This window comes from Ascaphus truei, chromosome 4, assembly GCF_040206685.1.
Source record: "Ascaphus truei isolate aAscTru1 chromosome 4, aAscTru1.hap1, whole genome shotgun sequence".
Classification (NCBI taxonomy): domain Eukaryota; kingdom Metazoa; phylum Chordata; class Amphibia; order Anura; family Ascaphidae; genus Ascaphus; species Ascaphus truei.
In genome coordinates, this window is record NC_134486.1 from 63,782,608 (window position 1) to 63,804,047 (window position 21,440).

At 40.3% G+C, this 21,440-nt stretch overlaps 1 protein-coding gene across 43 annotated transcripts in view; it reads right to left on the reverse strand.

Annotated features, from left to right (window-relative positions):
- The window catches only part of NRXN1 (neurexin 1), a 1,413,358-nt gene extending 1,392,767 nt beyond the window's left edge, over positions 1-20,591 (reverse strand). For 42 of the 43 annotated variants that reach the window (XM_075595923.1, XM_075595877.1, XM_075595924.1 and 39 more), the window contains exons 1-2: positions 20,433-20,591; positions 16,663-17,958 (exon numbers count right to left, since the gene is read on the reverse strand). In XM_075595923.1, the coding sequence (XP_075452038.1) occupies positions 16,663-17,386 (724 nt within the window). In that variant the 5' untranslated portion in view covers positions 17,387-17,958; positions 20,433-20,591. Of the gene's footprint in view, positions 1-16,662; positions 17,959-18,396; positions 18,507-20,432 lie in introns of those variants that run through there. The other variant, XM_075595872.1, reaches the window with a different exon arrangement.
- Positions 20,592-21,440: the final 849 nt, after the last annotated feature.

A 21,440-nucleotide genomic window follows, 5' to 3' on the forward strand; every position in this document is an offset into this window, starting at 1 on the left:
TTATTTCTGGACTGGACAACACTTTGGGAGTAGATTAGTATTGTTTTTTATTTTATTACTGTTTATGTTTTCTTTTTAATTACAACAGGACTTTTATAGTTCTATTATATTTTATTATTGTTATATCTATTGGCGCCACTGTGTGTTTTTTTGTTATATATATATATTTGGTATCCTTATATGTAATTTGTAATAAATTTGTTTTATTGATGTACATATCCAGGTTTTCTTATAACACTTTAATAAGGATGATGTCTTCCTGTTGGACATGCTGTTGAGTTTATATTATAGTTCCTGAATACTTTTAGCGGTTATTATATCATGTCTCTGTGCTACCTCTATATGCGTTTAGCTCATATAATGTAAGTGTCTTACCCTCTAAGCATATTCTGCTCTTTTTTTAAATGTTTTTTTAGTGTTGAAAAAAACAGGATTTTCTCAAATCTCTAGCATCTGAGGTTATAGTGGCAATCTTTAGACTGTAATGAGCTTTGGGGAGATCTTCATTTAATTTTCCTGACACCTAATATTTCAGACTCCTATGTCTTCTGACCAAAACATCAGATAAAAACTGCTTTGGAAAGAGCAAGAGTAAATCTCCTAAAGTAAAAAATAAAATGTAAAACAAATCAGTAGGGACTGCTTCTATAACTTTTTTCCCCATATAAATACACATTAATTTATGGATTTTCTTTTTAAAATTTTATTTTTATTTTTCAAATAGAAGTTCCGCAAAGTGCAAAATCTGAGAAATGTATTGAAAATGTGCTAGAATTTGCAATGGAAAGGTCTTTTATTATTTAGGATATATAAATATACATTTAAATGAAAAGGTTGAAAAACTATAATTCCTAATGCACTTCATAAAAATATATTCTCTGTGATATTTTGAATTTTTAGCTAGAGATATGGAAATATGGAAATTGTGATTTGGATAAAAATAGGCATTGGCATTTAGCAAATTGCAAAAATGCATTACTTTTTAAAAATTACACTATGTAATTGCTTAGTTTTTCATTAGACATACTGCAATACAGCAATACAGCAAATTTACATTTTTTTTATGAGCACAGTACAAAGATATTCTAAAAATATATATCATCTTTCAAAAAATTTATGACGCCAAATTTTTTAAATTGGAACACGAAAGAAATATATATTGTGTAGTATATTCGTATAAATGTATAAAATGAAATCCCTGTGGTGAGACTTGTACTCGAATGTACTTTTCTTGTTTGTAGCATACCAAGGAGTTATAAGCAGGTCTTTTTATATGCTACAGTACCATCATCTTCATATCACAATTTTCGCAGGACATGAAGAATAAAACTTATATAGCTCAATATGTCTCTTTTTTTTAATATAAGGTTTAAAAACAGTGCACTCACGGGTAGCATACAAAAGTGTATATAATGCCTTTAAGTATGGAGTTTATGACTCTAAGTTGTTTGTGTTTGTATTCAGTTTCTCCTCTGCCTTCCGCATACTCTTCTCCACTTTCACAGCCTGACGTTGGAGATGATCCCTCTCATTCAGAAACTCAACCCAATGCATTTCCAATTCTGTCCTCTTCAGGGATACCGTTGCATGTATGACACTATATATTTCTTTCTTTTCTCTTTTTTTCACAACACAGACTTTTAAAAAAAATGTGATTTAACTAATGAGGACTCAGGGGTAGTCTACAAACGTCAGGCAACATTTAGGGATAGTTTATGAGAATATTACTGTTTACTATTATTTTAATTTCTTTCAAATTTACACTCGCTGTTTTATCTTTTTTCCTCGCTTACAGTCTTTATTGCATCTATATTGATTGCAACGTGTTCTAACCATATGCTATTCTAGTATTCTAAGCTCCATCTTTCTTTATACAAATATGTATTTGCATGTGTGCGTGTATTGTGTGTGTGTGTGTATGTATATATATATATATATATATATATATATATATATATATATATATATATATATATTTATTTTTTATTTATATATATATACATATATAATCAAAAACGAATAGACGACACCGTTCTGTGGCTAACGAAATGCTTTTATTTGTGCGAGCTTTCGAGATACGCTGATCTCTTTTTCCGGCGGTGTTACACCACAGGAAGAAGAGATCAGTGTATCCCGAAAGCTCGCACAAATAAAAGCCAAATTAGCCATAGAACGGTATCATCTATTCATTTTTTATTATTAAGCTCGGTTAACACGGTACAGATACCTCTACACACACACACACACACACACACACACACACACACACACACACACACACACACACACACACACACACACACACACACACACACACACACACACACACACACACATATAAGAAAAGGGAAGAAAAAACTGCTGCGCTAACTAGGAAACCAGACAGACATATAATTACAAATATAATATTGTTGTTTAACCAGATGGAAACACTGATTAATAGGTGAGTATTGGTGCTACTAAGGACAAAACAACAGATAACACAAAACAAGGACAAGGGGGAAGGGGAAAAAGGAGGGGAGGGGGAGGTAGTGTTCTGGAGGATCAGTGCAGGGAGCTTGTCTGCTGTGTCCGCATCCAGTGGTATCAATGGTTGCCAACTCTCGCGGGATTTGATTACCAGGAGGAGACTGAGTGCGCGCGCACCTTCCTGGTATCCACAGCAGGAGTTTGTTGGACCTAGCACACGATATCTACCAACGGAGGCTCCAACGGGTGATGTTATAGACTTTTAACTACTGCCTTTATTTACTTTGCATATTGTAAGTGTCCGTGATCTATCAGCACATATTATTATTATTATTATTAAAATACAGTATTATGCTATGGAAGCCGCGCTGTCTTCTTTTCGTTATACATATATATATATATATATATATATATATATATATATATATTGTGACAGAAACCAGGGGTTGGTAATAAACTCCATATACAGGGCTCCCAGGATACTGAACAGTTTCTGTCCTGTCTAAGCTGAACAGGGCAGCCTCGTGGTACAGGCACTCCATTCCACAGTTTGTCTGCTGCCTGTTTTCTGTCACCTGTCATGCTGATTAGAGTTCAGGTATATAAGACCTGTTTCCTGTTTCCTCTGGGCCCCGCCCAAGAGCCTGGAAGGCTGCTGAACTGCAGAGGGGTGAGAAAGCCTCTTTCCCAAATCGCTTCATTCATTCTGTTAGTTTGTCTAAAGACTGCAAAGGTACTTATTTTGTTGGTGGAAGTGGACAAGCCACTTCCAACTCTGAGTCAGGGACATCTAAGTTTAAGTTATTGCTCAGACGAGCAGCTTTTTGTTTGGCTTTGTTTTCTGTTTAAACTGTGGCAGTCTCAGTGCCTGGGACTGAATAAACCAGGCATAGCCTGTTTAAAGGAACAGTACGTGACGTCTCATCATTTAACCTACCCTAAAAGACCGTGTTCTAACAGTCCCGGACAGACGGCGGAGCCCCGGAGTAAGCCGTTTGTCACATATGGTGGAGAATGCGGGCAGAACACTGAAAGGTCTGGGGGTTAAAGAACTTTAAAAAAAAAAAAAAAAAAGAAGGTTTTTTTTTTCTCTCTCTCCAAACAAGATGGAAGACGTGGTGAGTGCGCTGGTACGCAATGTCGCTGTCCAGAAAGACGCGAATGAAGCCCAGCAACAGGCGAGTGAAACCCAGCGACAGCTGTTAATAGCCCAGCAAGAGACTAATGCAAACCAGCAAGAGACAAACCGCCTGCTGAGAGAGGAGCAAAAGCGGTTCGCTCAGGGCTTACAGCAGGAACTCGAGATCCTGAGGGGGACTATCAGTAACCTTCCACTGGCAGAGGCAGCCCCAGTTCCGAAAATGACCAGGGCAAGCCACTACCTTCAGAAGATGGGACCCTCGGATGATGTGGAAGCCTATCTTCTCACGTTTGAACGCACGGCACAGAGAGAGGGATGGCCAGAAGCTGAGTGGGCTGGTCTAATCGCACCCTTCCTAAGCGGCGAACCCCAGAAGGCTTACTTTGATCTAGAGCCAGCCGAAGCTAACGTCTATGCAAAATTGAAGTTCGAGATCCTCGCCCGCCTCGGCGTAACCACGGCTGTTCGTGCCCAAAGGTTTCACGCATGGTCCTTCACGATGGATAAAGCCACCCGAAGCCAGATGTATGACCTCATCCACCTCGCCCGGAAGTGGCTACAACCCGAGATCAACTCAGCAAGCCACATCGTGGAACGGTTGGTCATGGACCAGTTCTTGAGGAAACTTCCCTCTGCCTTACGCCGTTGGGTCAGTCGGAGTGACCCCCACAATGCGGATGAGCTTGTGGCCCTTGTAGAAAGGTACAGTGCAGCAGAAGAGCACCCGCAACCCACAGTCGTGGAGCAACCCCACTATCCGAGGTTCCAGGACTCTTCCAGAGACGGTAAAAGGGTACCGGGGTTAAGGGGCGCTGCAGAGCGGCGACCACCTTCACGCCGCTCCAGCAACAGTGGTTCGCACACTAAGGGCAATAGCCAACATGGGGAGCCGGGAAAAGGCTCTAAGTGGGACACAGACTATGTACCTAAATGTGTAAATTGTCATGAGAGGGGCCACACAGCAAAAATCTGCCCACTAAATGATGAGCCCATGCAATGCAACAGCGTGGAACCTTATTCGCTGTTGTCCCAATGTATGGGCCCTAGCCCAGAGGACCCCTTGAATAACCATCTGTGGGCATTTGTAAAGGTTAATGGTAAGAGGGTTCGGGCACTTCTTGACTCTGGGAGTATGGTCACACTAGTGTCCGAATACCTATTGCCCATTAAGAAGAAACAGGTAAACAGTTCACAAAGAGTGGCAATTTGTTGTATACATGGGGATAATCATGAATATTCCACTGTTGATGTTTTTTTTGAAACAGAATTTGGTTCTTTAGATTTCAAGGTGGGTGTTGTACCCAAACTGGCACATGATGTGTTAATAGGGACCGACTTTCCCCATTTTCTAAAAATGTGGTCCCCAGCTCAGAATAGCGCCCAGAGTTCAATAGCAGACCATAACGAAGTGTTAGAAGAAACAAATCCTTTCCCTTTTTCAGAAATGGAGGTTGACGAGGGCCCAAATAAGAAGGGGGAAAAGGAGGAGTGCTGTGAAATTCCCTTCCCCATCACTACTTTGGTAGGGAATACCCCAAATCAAGATGTTGATCAGGCACTTACCACCCCAGTACAGGATAAGACCCTCGCTGACCTAGAGGTCAGTCCTGGGAGTTTTAAGAAGGCCCAGTGGGAGGACCCCACATTAGCGGTAGCAAGGGGAAATATACGGGACCAGAATAGTACTCATGGCCAACCAGATAGGTCACTTGCTTACCCCTACTTCGAGGTAGAGAACGACCTAGTATATCGGGTTGATAAAAGAAAATCAGTTACAACTAAACAATTGTTGGTACCACGGACATTCCGTAACGTAGTATTACACCTCGCACATAGTCATCCATTGGGGGGACACCTAGGGGTGGAAAAGACAAAAGAAAAGGTTCTCCGAAGCTTTTATTGGCCTGGGGTTCTGGCAGAAATTACAAACTATTGTTCCTCATGCCCAGAATGTCAGATCACCGCCCCGTTCAAAGCATACCGCAGCCCATTGGTACCCCTTCCCATAATAGAGGTACCATTTGACCGGATTGCTATGGATCTAGTAGGACCCCTAATAAAGTCTGCTAGGGGACATCAGCATATATTGGTAATATTAGATTATGCTACCCGATATCCGGAGGCAGTTCCCCTACGTAGCACCTCTGCTAAAAACATAGCAAAAGAGTTAGTACTTCTGTTTTCCCGGGTCGGAATTCCTAAAGAGATCTTATCTGACCAGGGAACACCATTTATGTCCCAAGTAACAAAAGAGCTATGTAAACTCCTAAAAATCAAGCATCTCAGAACCTCAGTCTATCATCCACAAACAGATGGTTTAGTGGAAAGGTTCAATAAAACCTTAAAGAGCATGTTACGCCGGGCGGTCGATAAGGATGGGAAAAACTGGGACTGTTTGTTACCATACCTGTTATTTGCCATTAGGGAAGTTCCCCAGTCATCCACAGGCTTCTCCCCGTTTGAACTATTGTATGGCCGACATCCAAGGGGCTTACTGGATATAGCCAAAGAAACTTGGGAACACGAGGTTACCCCTTACAGAAGTGTAATAGAGCATGTTGCCCAAATGCAGGACCGCATTGCTGCAGTCCTACCCATAGTGAGGGAACACATGGAGAAAGCTCAAGAAGCACAAAGGAATACGTATAATAAGGGTGCTAGGGTCAGAATTTTTTTTCCAGGTGATAGGGTACTAGTTCTGGTTCCCACCGTGGAGAGTAAATTCCTTGCTAAATGGCATGGGCCATATGAGGTCTTGGAAAGAGTGGGAGAAGTAAATTATAGGGTAAGGCAGCCAGGTAGGAGGAAACCTGAGCAAATTTACCATATAAACCTACTCAAGCCCTGGAAAGATAGAGAGGTCTTGTTAACCCTAGTACCCCCAGGTCCGTCAGAGAATCAAGAAACTGACCCAGAGGTTAGCATAGCTGAAACACTGTCCGTGCATCAGAAACGAGAGGTCCAGAGTTTAGTGAGAAGGAACAAAGAAATCTTCTCTACACAGCCAGGTAAAACTAACGTAATTAAACATGACATAGTCTCTGAACCGGGGGTCCGAGTTAACCTTAAACCGTACCGAATCCCAGAGGCCAAGAGAGAGGCTATAAGTTTAGAGGTTAAAAAAATGCTAAAACTAGGCGTAATTGAGGAATCCCAAAGTGGGTGGAACAGCCCTATAGTTTTAGTCCCAAAGCCAGACGGTACAACAAGGTTTTGTAATGACTACCGGAAACTAAACGCGGTGTCAAAATTTGATACTTATCCTATGCCCAGGGTGGATGAACTTGTAGAGAGACTGGGCAAAGCCCGATATCTCACAACCCTAGACCTAACAAAAGGGTACTGGCAGGTTCCCCTCACAGAAAGGGCAAAAGAAAAAACAGCCTTCTCAACCCCAGACGGCCTCTTTCAATATAAGGTGCTGCCTTTTGGCTTACATGGAGCTCCCGCCACATTCCAAAGAATGATGGATAAAATTTTAAAACCACATGTTCGGTACGCTGCCGCCTACCTGGATGATGTGGTAATCCATAGTGAAGATTGGCAGTCCCACCTTCCAAAGGTCCAAGCTGTGCTCGACGCAGTTCGGTCTGCTGGACTAACTGCTAACCCCGCTAAATGCACTATTGGTCTGGAGGAGGCCAAGTATCTGGGGTATTCTATTGGTAGAGGGTTACTCAAACCACAAACACTCAAAGTAGAGGCGATACAAAATTGGCCAAGGCCAGTCACAAAAAAACAAGTAAGGACCTTTTTGGGGTTAATTGGCTACTATAGGAGGTTTATTCCCAATTTTGCAACTAAGGCAACCCCACTAACCGACCTCACAAAAGCAAGAGGACCGCTAATGGTAAAGTGGTCCCCCGAAGCCGAACAGGCCTTTAGAAGCCTGAAAGAAGCTCTCTGTGCCCAACCAGTGTTGGTCACACCTGACTTCTCCAAAGAGTTCGTAGTCCAAACCGACGCATCTGAGGTAGGGCTGGGGGCGGTACTCTCCCAGGAGTCTCAAGGGGAGGAGCACCCCATCCTTTATTTAAGTAGGAAACTAAATCCCCAGGAGAAAAATTACTCCATAGTCGAGAAAGAGTGTCTCGCAATAAAGTGGGCTGTAGAGACACTCAAGTATTATCTGTTGGGGAGAAAGTTCCGATTGGTCACAGATCATGCACCCCTTACCTGGATGTGTCAAAATAGGGAGAAGAACGCTAGGGTGACCAGGTGGTTCCTAAGCCTACAGCCCTTTAAATTTTCTGTGGAACACAGGTCGGGGCACAAACATGGCAATGCCGACGGGTTGTCAAGGATGCACTCCCTAATATCCATGGTCGCTCACCCCTCGAGGTCTGAGCTGGGGGGGAGGATATGTGACAGAAACCAGGGGTTGGTAATAAACTCCATATACAGGGCTCCCAGGATACTGAACAGTTTCTGTCCTGTCTAAGCTGAACAGGGCAGCCTCGTGGTACAGGCACTCCATTCCACAGTTTGTCTGCTGCCTGTTTTCTGTCACCTGTCATGCTGATTAGAGTTCAGGTATATAAGACCTGTTTCCTGTTTCCTCTGGGCCCCGCCCAAGAGCCTGGAAGGCTGCTGAACTGCAGAGGGGTGAGAAAGCCTCTTTCCCAAATCGCTTCATTCATTCTGTTAGTTTGTCTAAAGACTGCAAAGGTACTTATTTTGTTGGTGGAAGTGGACAAGCCACTTCCAACTCTGAGTCAGGGACATCTAAGTTTAAGTTATTGCTCAGACGAGCAGCTTTTTGTTTGGCTTTGTTTTCTGTTTAAACTGTGGCAGTCTCAGTGCCTGGGACTGAATAAACCAGGCATAGCCTGTTTAAAGGAACAGTACGTGACGTCTCATCATTTAACCTACCCTAAAAGACCGTGTTCTAACAGTCCCGGACAGACGGCGGAGCCCCGGAGTAAGCCGTTTGTCACAATATATATATATATATATATACATATATATATATTGACAACTCGACCACGTTCCAGAATCTTTGCTCTCACATTAAAGGCAGGAAGCATAAGAATCTGTTAAAGGATTATTCTTAAAGGCATAAAACAAAGCAACAATAAAATGAAAATGCTAGCCCTTCTCTGAGAACTAACTGTACAGTGCACATCTTGCCCCTAACTATCCCAGGTGCATAACTATCCCAGGTGGTTACCCCGCTTACTGGTTAAATAAAACTCATGGATAGCTGAATAACAGGCAGTGCAACAAAGGCAGACTAAATTGTTCTTACTTTAGAACCCTGAGGAAGTCCATCTCCTGTGCCAGGCAAATCCTCTGTGCAGCTTGACTTCCTCCTTGCTAAGGCCTGGGACCCGGTACGCCCGGCGGCCCAGGCGGCCACACGCAAGTTCCCCAACAGCAGGGGAATCCTGCCAAGCCGTTCCCAGTCCCCCCTGGCTGCACAGCTTACTACACGCTGTGGCGCGTCAGCCGCTATGGGATACAAGAGAATATTGATCCCTAGCGTTGACACGTCACGTGGTGTGGCTGTAAGCCAATGGGGAGGGGAGGCTTCGGGAGGAGGAGAGGCTTCGGGGAGCGGGGAGGAGTGTGGAGTGGAGGAGTGTGGAGTGAAAGCAGCGTGAGTGCCTGTCTGTGTGTGTGTCTGAGTGCCTGTCTGTGTGTGTGTCTGAGTGCATGCGTACCTGTCTGTGTGTATGTGTGTGCCTGAGTGCGTGAGTGCCTGCCTCTGTCTGTGTGTGTGTGTGTGTGTGTGTGTGTGTGTGTGTGTGTGTGTGTGTATGAGTACCTGCGTGTGTGTGTGCCTTTCTGTGTGTATGTGTGTGTGTGTGTTGCTTTACTTACCTTAAATCAGCAGCCCAAGCCGTGGAGGGGGGGGGGGGGGGAGAGTAGCAGGTCCCTCTGCTTAAGCCACGCCCCCCCTCCCGCTCAAGCCTCCCACTCCCGCCCACCTCCCGCTCCGGCTCCCGCTCCCTACAGACCGCATATCGCGGTCTGTGTATGTCAGCGCCCCGCCTGTATGCAGTGCGGGCGCGCTGACTCTGGGAGCGGGGCCTTAGCCTAACCTTGTTCACAGCTGCAGAGTCCTGCAGATCCCAAGTACAGTACACCCTTCTGGGTTGTCCCTAAAGCCTCTTGACACACAAGTGCTATGTACATTAATGGTGCTATATAAATAAAGACATACATACACACACACACACACACACACATGTATGAAAATGGTAGCAGGCACTTCTAATATTTTTTTTCAAAAGCATTGACGTTAACAACAAAAGGTCAATGTTTCGGCTCTCCGATGGAGAGGCTCCTTATGAGAGCCTCTTTCCCCTTGGAGAGCCGAAACATTGACCTTTTCTAATTAACTCTTTTTTTTCTAAAGTCTTGGAATGCCTGCTACCATTTTCTTTCATCCTTTATTTTCTTACAGTTGCACCCAGGCAGTTCACCATTTTTAGCAGTTTGCCACCACACACACTTTATATATAGGCTGTTAGTTAATCTGCAAAAGTGAGTATAATTTGTGGTCATTGAGAATTATGAAAAAATAAAAAAGGGTGTGTGTACTGAGCACACACATTTTAAGTGAAACTTCTTTGTCTTTTATTACTGTTTTGTCACAGAAATTGTATTTGTGATGGTGATGTTTTTAATTAAAAATCAAAACACAATTTCAGTGACAAAATGCAAAGAAGATTGACATAGAACGTGTTTGCTCGGCACACCTCCCCGGTCTTGGCTATATGCACTTCTATATTTATACTAACTGCGAATTCCGTGTGTGTGTGTATGTGTGACTGTGTGTGTGTGACTCTGTGTGTGTGTGTGTCTGTGTAATAAAAGAGGGCTTGCAATTCCGCAGAGGTATAGTGAACAGAAAACATTTGATCTATTTGCTACTGGGATTGTCACTTCACATGCAAGTGAATGGCTAATAATGTAAGCAGGAGGACATGCAAGTGTCACCCTGCAAACATAATGTGCGATCTTCCTTCTGCACCTGCTCCATACCCAGTGACATCTTTCTCAGATCTCCCAGGATAGCTCCTCTGTGTTTTTTCTGCCTAATAGGACACCTTATTCTCCTAATACACTAACAAATATGGGAAGATTCTTATTCATTTTATATGAGGTAGTCCCATAGTACAAATTTCAGTTCAGTGCAGTAAACATAAATCTTTAACAACCTGCATCCTTTTGGTATATTGGCTAATAAATGTCTGCATAACCTATAAAAAATGCCAGAAACTAAGATCATACCACTTGATACATATTTTAAAGTAGGTTTATTACCTTCAGATTCTGTTAAATTAAAATGTAAACAAAATGTGAGTCACTATTTTCAAACTTTTACAGGTTATTTTCCTGATAGAATTCAATTATGTCTTTACACTAAAGTATTTGATATTCAAAAAGAAAATATGGTTTTATGAATGACCATAGAACCTGTAAAACAAGAATAATTCCAACACTATTCTAGGCTTCCCTCTTCTGAGGTCCACTCTTAACAATATACAGGGAATAATTAATGAGTTCCCAATGTTCAGTTTTTATATTTCTTTTTTTTTTCCTTTTACCCTATGATGTGTCACTAAAAGAAATCTGTTATATACAACAGTTGTATGATTCATGAGAAAAGACTCCAAATGCTTGTATGCATTCTTTTGCCAATGTGTGTATAGTAGATGAACGCTTTCAGGACCGCTCAGGTCCTTTTTCAAGTACTGTATGTAATACAAGTGAAGCTGAAATTGATTTATTCCATTGTTCGCTCTTTTAAATATAAGGAACATGAGCCTCTTTTGTAATATATGCTTGGAGATAGAGACATGAGTGGTCTTAAAAGATTTAATCTGTAAACATTAGCTATCCAATAAAGATATCATCTCTATCCAACAACTACTTCGTCTCTAGAGAAATTGTCTTTTCCCCTCTGCCTGCAGATTCACTCCACCACATATCATCAATATAGCTGCATTATCACACATTATTCTCTTTCACTGCAACACTCCCAATCTAACACTTTCTCTGTTGCCACACAACCCCAAACACACACATGTTCTCTCGTTTTTTCTGAATAATACTCTACATACAGTCGCTGCCCCAAAGTCACAATCCTTATTACATTCTTTGTTTGCAATCATGTCATAAATATTATTATTTGGTTGTCAGCCCTACAGTACGTTTTTCTCTTACTGTTTCTCCAGCCACATGCATTCTTTTTCATTGTCATAGTGTACACTTTCTCTGTAAGTGTTACATCCTTCACACACACACAACTGTTTTGTTGATCTCACATTCTTTGTATCTCTGGACTCATTGTCATCAACAAGATTTCTCAGAATTGTATTTATTGCTGAAAGGGTTATAGGTAAAAGTAAAAATGTGCCTACTGCATCAACTTACAGCAAGTGTAAAGGAGCAATTAAAAAGAGGCGATGGGATATGTAAACATTGAATGCACCGGGTCTCTCTTCTGCACCCATCTAAAATGTTTGTCACTGCTATGAGAGGAAACGGTTTAGTCAAGTCACTTAGTCAATCAATAGGAGACTCTGCACCTTTGTACCTACTTTGTACATTGGTTCCTTTTTGACACATCATACAGTACTGTATGTCATACTGCCCTATATCATTGTTTTCCATTAATGCAGCTTCTCCCTCCCCTATTTTCCGTATCTTCTCACTTTTTAAAAAAAGTGTTTTAATGTAGAAAGAAATCACAAAATAAAGGTCTGGAAATGGTTTTGATACATTTGTATAACGAGTCATATGATAGCAAAAAAAAATATTGACATACACATACTGTACTGTAGAATGCTGCTTGCTTTTCAAATATAGTTGTTTTGTCATTGCTATAATATCTGCTCATTGATTAATATTTCAAGTTGCTATTATTTCTTCTGATTAGAGTAAAGAACAATATTAATTTAATAAGCCCACTTAAACTTTTCTAGTATATTATGAAGCCTGGAAAACATTTTCCTCTGATATACAAAACTGCTTGTGTAAACCATATCCATTAGGTTTTAAGTATAGTGCTTTTTACTTAAGCTAGCAAACCAAGCCAGATTAATGGTTTGGCTCTTGCTCCTTAGCCTGGTTGAGGTGATGCACTCAGTCTCCTATGGGGGACTGGGATTCAGCACACCATTTCAGCTAAAATCCCTGATGACTGATTTATGAACAAGCATTGCATCCGATCTTGAAAAAGAAGAGACAATCCATTTTTTTCTGAGACAAGATAAGCCACTATGCTGTCAGTTAAGAAAAATTGGCTCAGAAGAGGAACAGACATGTTCAGAATATTATTTCAAGGCTAAATATATGACATGCAGAAGGACTTTACTAGGCCACAATAATCATCTCCCAAGGTTTAAAAAAATGTATCCTCTAAACCAAGCACAATATACCTGCCTATACATATTGTCTATCTCAACAGTAAAACAAAATAAAAATAGAGAGAAATGGGAAACAAATCATGACCATATTTAAAAACAGACTGTTTTTTTTCTCAACGCAGAAACTAATTTATATTAAACTCTATTAAATGTACATTAGACACCATTAGTTCCAAAGTCGAAAACATGGAATGGGTTTGAGATCCCTGCTGCACTTAGGAAGTAATTCAATATAGTTTGAAGTTGCTAATCTTGACTTTATTGGATGAAAACTCTTATTGACTTCAATGGAAGTTGTCGTCCGATAACGGCCCAAATGACTGCTTTGGACTACAATTGTTGAACACCTAGGCGTGTTAAAATTAATAACACAAACTTTTAGTAGGTCTGTCCTAAAGACCCTAACAAATAACACTGCCTGTGTAAATTGAATACAAGTATACAAGTTTAAATCAGTGGTCTTTTAAAGAGATCAGTAGAATTTGTTATCTATGTTATTATAAATATAGTGCTCCAATAAAAAAGCAAAATATAACTTGGCATGGTTAATCACAAGTTGGTATCTGGAATACATGATGTGATCAAATGTTCAATGCATGGCAACAGAAATTTAATCACTCAATGTGGGATTATTGTGAAACTGGAGCAGACCTAAAGTATCAATAAAATCCTGTATGCATTCAATAATCTGTCAGGAGGAGGGCGTTTTTTGTCTTATATTAGGATAATTTCTCTCATTCACTCCTCTTGATAAAGGTCCATGAGAGGACCAAAACATCGATCCTTTAACAAAAATCAAACCATTTTAAAAACCTGTGAGTGCCTATTTCACATATTTGCATATCTACATTACTACATATGCATTCAATATTGGGCACGCAGATGTGGCTGAATTTTGGGGACTCACAAACAAACAAAAAATTGACTTAAATGAATAACTTGAAACAGCTCGTTATATAATGTTGTTTGGGAAAACCATCTCTAACGATTCCTATAGAACTGTAGCAGTAAAACAGTCAAAAGTTACTGAAAGGGCCTTATGTTGCATGATTGCGGGAAAACTGCCATTCTAGTTAAAGGCAATTTTCACACAAACGCTATGAGATTGGCAGTATCATGGTTTAATGCAAAAATCACAGCCACTCTTTTTACAAGAAATAAAAACTGTGTTTGAATTAGGGGCCCCCCAGAGTTAAACTGAGCTATTTACATTTACGGGGAACCCACTGGATCCACCGAAACGTAGTCTTTGTTGGCAAGCCGCAATCTCTGTAATGAGGAAACAAAATGGCTGTAAAAGCTTGGGCCAATAGGAAGCTGCAATGGATGACGGGGCTTCCTATTGGATGACCACCAGTGCCATCTTTGAAAAAAACATGAAGTGAACTGCACCAACAACTGTAAGAAACCGTTTTTTCAAAAGTGTTGACAAAGGGCATAGGCCCAAAACGTTGAGCCTATCTGAACGGGTTTTGTATTTATGATGGGTATATATTTATCATTGTCAAATGTTTCTTTAGTAACTGGTATTTTATCTACTGGAATCACAAATACACTTTTGCAATTTTCTGAATACTGGAGTACTCAATCCTTATATACTATTTGGGGATTTTCACTATATTTATTAGCAATTTCTGATATACTGTATAAAGCGCAACAAAACTATTGTGATTTTTGTAATAAATTCAGTTTAAATAGTTTATATTGTATGTTTCTTCTTCTGGTCCAGAATTAACTTATGAAAACACAAGCTAATTTGAATGATTCTAATCACATGTATTTATCATCCATGTCCTCACAAAACAACTGTACAGTTATTGGCGTTCATAAAAAAGGGATATTTCCAAATACAGTTAAATATTTTAATAACATGAATGGTTAGAGTACACATAAATTTTATAGTAAACATAGAAATGTATGTATAACACTTCACTTAAATGGTTCAGATTCTATATAAAAGAGAGTTGTTTTACTAATAAATAAGAGTTGTTATTACTTTTAGATATTATCCACGAGCAATGTTTTGGGAAAAAAAATATTTATGCTTTAGTTCTATTAATTGATTAATAACTGAAAATGGTGGCATTCTATGTATTTAATATTTGAAAATTATTTAGCTTAGGCAGTTTGCATATATAGATGCTGCATATTTACATATCATTCATTTCAACCACACCCAGTATATGCAACGTATGTTGTTGTAGTACTTAGTATGTACAGTAGTTGTTTTAGTGAATGTTGGTGACACGTTGAAGTATCAAATTAGCATGCCATTACTATGACTACCATTATGCCTTCTGTCTTCCTATTAGCAAGGTATACTTGCTCATTTAATCTATTTAGCATTTCATGACATTACGTCATGTTGCATGTCTGAAATTATTCTATACAATCACATACTGTACTGTATGTGAAATGCAAAAAGCATACAAAAATCTATTAAGTGCAAATACAGTCCTTGACCTTCACTACACATATAGTGGAGTAATACTGTATATGAGTTCTGCAGGACTAAGATCACTTAAATGAACAGGTGAAACAAAAGCTACAATATGTCATCTTTAAAAAATGTTTCACAAAAATCAGCACGCTAGTCTAAACCTACAGTATTATTACAATTGCAAATGTAAATGCAGAAGAGATCATATCAACCTGTCACTGAGAGCATTGAAGCAATGCATTACTTTGCAGTGTGTTTGCTGGCACCTCTCACACAGACAGGCTTCAACCTGGGCATTAAACACAATATTTTAATAATAAATATAATTATAAACACCCGTTTATTTTGTTGTATAACTACTAGATTTTAATTTGTACCGGATAGGAAGCTCTGAGAAAATTCACAACAGTAGCCATATTTAATGAGACGTGTATATTTAATATTAATTTGCAAATATAAATTCATATAAGCTCTATCTCTTGTGGGAAACTACTGTATGGCAGGATTTCACAAGGATGCAAGCAACCAGAACGTGAGCATAGTGAGAACAATGTTCTCACATTTTTATATTTTGAACCACATAAAATGGACGGCAGCTTTGCATGTTCCTAGGAGACAAAAATAATATGGTGAGCTAATAAAAGGTACGTTTTAATCCAATGATTCAATACTTTTGCCATGGAGTATTATTGTAGTTTTGAAGCGGTATGTTTTGTCTGTACAATGATAAAAACAGATTATTAAAAGTGCTTAAATTTGTAGAAAATGAATGGAATACAAAGTTGATATCCTGAAATTAATGTTTTGTGAACATATATGTAGTTATTTCTCACAATAGGTTTGGTGTGCTGGGAGTTCTCTTCATGTTTTACTGACAACTTAAATGACTGAAGATGTCCTATCTCCCTATTTGGTGTGGCTCCCTGTATTATTCATTGTGACCATTATATTTGAGAATATGTAAGTAGTACACCAGTTTTTTTTTTCTTTACTTCAACTAGACCTTTTTGTCCGTGTGCAATATAAATGTAGAAATAGAAGACACTCCTCTTCAAAGTCTTTTTTGGTAGAAAAGATTTAGAAGGGACAGATGACAATAGCCAATGTCTGGACAGGGGTAAGATGGCTAAAAGAAAATATCTACAAACATGCAGGTGTCCTTGGCTCATTTTGTCTTAAAAGCAAACCTCATGTTCTAACATTTAGAAGGACAAGAGGGAATATACCCTTACCTTCACTGCAGTCTTTTCCCTGAAAACCAGTCTGGGAACAGTCACACATAGCTTCTTCATTCACAACCGAGCATATTCCGCCATTCAGACACACTTTGTCTTTGGCACAAGGGTTTGTGTCATCCTCCATCTTGATATCATTGCTAGACACAGGAGAGGAGTCTGTGAAATTAACTCGGACGTCCCTTATCCAGCCTTGAAAAGGATTGTGGTCTTTCACTGCTGGAAATGTTAATTTTAAGGTAGACGTGCGTAGGTCTGGGGGGATCCCACCTATAAAAAGGCTGCTGAACACGGTCATGTCTCTCCGTTTTGATTTCACCTCAACCCACTTACTTTCTTTGTCTAGAATCAAAGTGGTGTTCTTGAAGTTTCTCTTGATGACTACAGAGTGCCAATTGTTGTCATTAACAGCAAGATCTGTCAGGAGAGAGGCAGGCTCAGCACAAAAGATGGAAAAGCTCAGCTTCAGCCGGCCTTCATATAGAATCAGCTCCAAGAAGTCACAGAAACCCTCATCATCAAAGTAAATAACAAGTCCACTCGACCTTTTGGTCTTCATGTTAAAACTCATTTCACTCTCGCAACAAGCGTTCCACTTAGGGAAGCGAGTCCATTGGCCTTCTGTTCCAGGGAACTCCAGACCACAGCCCATGTCCACCATGCATCCAAGGATTAAGGCCATCCAAATAATGAGGCCCCCTTGCTTAAGAACACTAGCCATAGTTAATGACTTAATGTCTTGAGGGTCCTTTAAATTGCGTAGATCTTCCAGATTGCCTATATTGTGTTTCTATCCAAAACAGTATAATCCCCTATTATGGTGGTTAAACTATTGAAAAAAAATAAGAGATCCACTGATTGCTATGTTTGACTACAAACTAGTTGGCAAAAAGAAAATGGTGCGTTAATGTCCCATGGTAGCAAGCATAGTGGGTTTCCAACTAACCAACAATAACACAATGCAGTACAGTTTGAACATCCAAATTTGGATGGATTTTCTATATTATCCACACGCGGAGTATACACTTTTTTTTCTCTTCTGTGAGCCAACTAAAATTCCATTTAAGACAGATACTAAGAGTGGATCATGGACAAGATGCCATGGCACTACAAAAGATGACATGAATCATCACTCATGGTTTCCTGAGCTTCTTCTCTCCAAGTCAGGCAGAAGATGATGCACTGTCAAACAGAAGCAGCTTTTTGACATGAAAATTGTAACAGCTCCTCTTCTTTCCTGTCCACAATAATAATGAGATCCCCTTCACATTCGGTCAAATATGACCAATCAATCTGAAAATAATTACAATATTAATAAGCAGCACAGTACATAACATGTATGAAAAAAAGCATCCTTTTCTATTTTTAGTTGTATCAGGTCATTTATACTGTAGCACAAAATAATTTTCATTATGTGCAGACATACTGCATGTTTGCGCTAAGTACAGGGCATATGCATAATAATAATAATAATAATAATGATAATAATAATAATATTTTCCCATCAGCACTTTATCCATTTTTCAACTGTACAGTATATCGCAAACACTACGAAGAAATCCATACAAAGTTATCAGTCATTTCCAATGTGTTTGGAAACATGATGAGGTAAAGGACAATCCCAGCAGGTGACTGCAAGCTGAGATGTTTCAGTCTCTCACCATTTTATTTTCAAGAGGTGAGATAGAATATGAATGAATACTGAAAATATGTAATCAGAATATCACATACTGTATGCTTTCCTTCGCCACCTCGCCTGCTTTCCCTTAGCATTGCAACGATTGCAGTTACAGCTAAAAGGAATCGGATTTGGCTCATGCGCTCTTAACATCCCCCACATCTCGCTCATCTCACATCAGGTGTTTCATCCTCTGTAGGAGGAGGCCGTATTTGCTAATCGTTCACTCATCATTAAGGGGACACCCCAACGATCGGTTCTCTATAAAGCCTTTCATGAGCGTCACTTAGCCCAGAGAGGAGAATACCAAACATAAATGCAGCTGTCACATCTTTCACTTTAATTTCTATGTTCCAGGATTTGGACGTAAATCCACATGTAAATAAGCACCCACCCATCAATAGCACATCTGCTGCTTCTGCTCTGGATTCATGTGAGCGCGGGTGAGCAAAACTGGGTCACATTTACTAACCCCTTTTGCACCGATGGGTTAGAAATACAGTCCCCTTTAACCACACAGTACAAGAGGGAGAAGCAACGTGCTAAACAAGGAGTTGAACATATTAAGCTGCCATTGCAAGTCCTTGCATGCATTTTGTCCTTCTAATTTATAACCTAGACACGGCAGCTCAACGTCTAATTAACACCTTTTTTTTACAAGCAGAAACTAGCTGTAATTTATTGCACTGCATCGCGCTACTGCTTCACGAAGAAAGCTCTTACTAGTGCGGGATGATCCTTAACAGGAGTCACCTAAACCCACACACCCCGAGGATGCTACTAGTCAAACTTCCTCCATCAAGCAGAGAACTGGCATCACAGACTGGCTCCCTACCTTAAACACAAGGAGGGAGCCCAGCCCTATTTGCACTACCAATCTTTATCCAGCAAACAGGCACCCTTCACAACAGCACCAGCATTGCAAAAAAAAGCACCACCATTGCAGTTTCATATGGAATTCATCAACAGAACTGAAACATTATAAATCGTGGTGTATAAATCATCCCCCTCAATTAATGGTTAAGTTAATGCATATAAATGCAGCAACATGAATCATGCATGTGTGTGTGTGTATGTGTGTGTGTGTGTGTGTGTGTATATGTGTGTGTATATGTGTGTGTGTGTGTGTGTGTATATATGTATTATAGAGCAAGATATAGATATAAATACACTGTACGTGTGTGTATGACCACTAGAAAATAAATATTGCCATTGTGAATGAAATGTGGATTGATCCTACCTTTAGCTGTTTGAGATAGTGAGAAAAAAGACCCCATAATTTTAGTGGCACATGCCATATCTACACCCCCAATAGGCTGAGATAAGGAGTCAGAAGAATGCCTCGCAACAATACATTCACATAAACGACACGTCGATAGGCATTTACAATTCTTTGGGGGACTCCTTATTGTATAGACTTCTCTATGTGTGGGAAAGACCTGAAGAAACCACAAATTACAGGATGAAATGAAACACACAGAATAAGAGCCACGGTGCAGCCAGGAGATCTGCACTTCCATTTAAAAGCCGGGGATGGGCATCATAAATCTTTTCTCTCATTTCATCGTATTTCTTTGAATCAAGATTCATCCCTGCCAGAATGATCGATTTGTTACCTACAGGACCGTGTCTGCAGTTACATTTTTCTTTTTCTTCTTCCTCTCCCCTCAAAACATATACTATGATCAGGGAAATGATAAATGCAGCTTTATAGATCACTAGAGATGCAACACATTCCACATTCATTTAATCCACCTACCCCTCCCAAATCATATTTTTTTGTGGTTGTTTTTATGCCGTCGCATAGACAACATTCACAGATGCACGGTGCTTAAAACCGTCAATATTCATGTTTTTTTCACTACGGTAAATAATAAATCACCGCATCCAACGCTCCAACTTGCTACCTATGCTCCATCATCTCATCTCTTTTGCCATTAGCTGTACCTACATTATTCAAAATGCTGCATGCACCCAGCCCTGTGCATCACTGGCACCCACATACACACATACACACACAACACACACAGATGTATCTTCCACTTTTTTTTGTGTAGCCCTTATAAAAAAAACTAAGATCGGTCTTTACCTGCGTCGGTTTTCCCCGTAGCTTGTAATAGGTCTTAAGTATGTGTCGGTCAAAGAAAATTGCCTAGGTCTTTAGGATGAGGCGAGTGCTTGTTCCTTTTCAGCAGCTTTAGGCTTGTGCTCCTATCTCCAGGAGTAAAGCAGGGAGGGGCTGGGGAGAGGAGGGGAGGGCTCGCGTGACGCCTGCCACTGTCAGTCTGCAGACCGAGGCGGGGTTTTGCTGTGCTCTGCAGCACCATGGACAGCGCCGTCTCTCTCCAGACTCCCTGCAGCCACTAGCCAACAGAATCCGATGCTGATCAATACCTCATACATGCATCTCCATGTTTACCCCCCCCCGCCCCCACCACATTGTAACGGTGGATTCCTTTTTTTAATGGCACTTTTTTTCGTGAAATAGGATATAGAAGGGAGGGACAAAAATATGGACATGTGGATAGCCGGTCCTGGTGCCAGATGCAGGCACGTCTCTATCTTCCATCACTCAGATCTAGTGTCTAATGCTTTTTTGTGTGTGTGTGTTTGTTTTCTAGACAGATTTCCCCAGCGGTGCCTGCAGTTGAAAAGGTAATGATGAAAAAAAAACATTAAAAAAAATGGTAGAACTTGCACTCACTGGTTTGTGGTCTAGCAACATCAACAGGTGCTATGATCCTGCGCCGCGTGTAATAACAACATACCTGGTTGGGGATCAGCACTGAGTAATTTAAAAAGAATAGAGAAAAACACACTCACGTGTTCCTTTTGGTACCAACTAGATTTTTTCTTTAATGTACAGAAACATATAAAAAAAATCAAGAGGGATTAGTCTGCAGAGATACACACTGTTACCACGGTAAAATGAACAACATTTCAAGGCCCCCTGGCCCCTTAGTCAGGTTTAACCATAGTCCCAGGGGGTTTATCTAGTCCCTGTAAGTGCCTTCAGGTCTGCAATCAGACCTGAGCAATCGAACCCTGAACACAGCATCAGTGTAACATAGATACATAGAGTATAATGAATCAAATG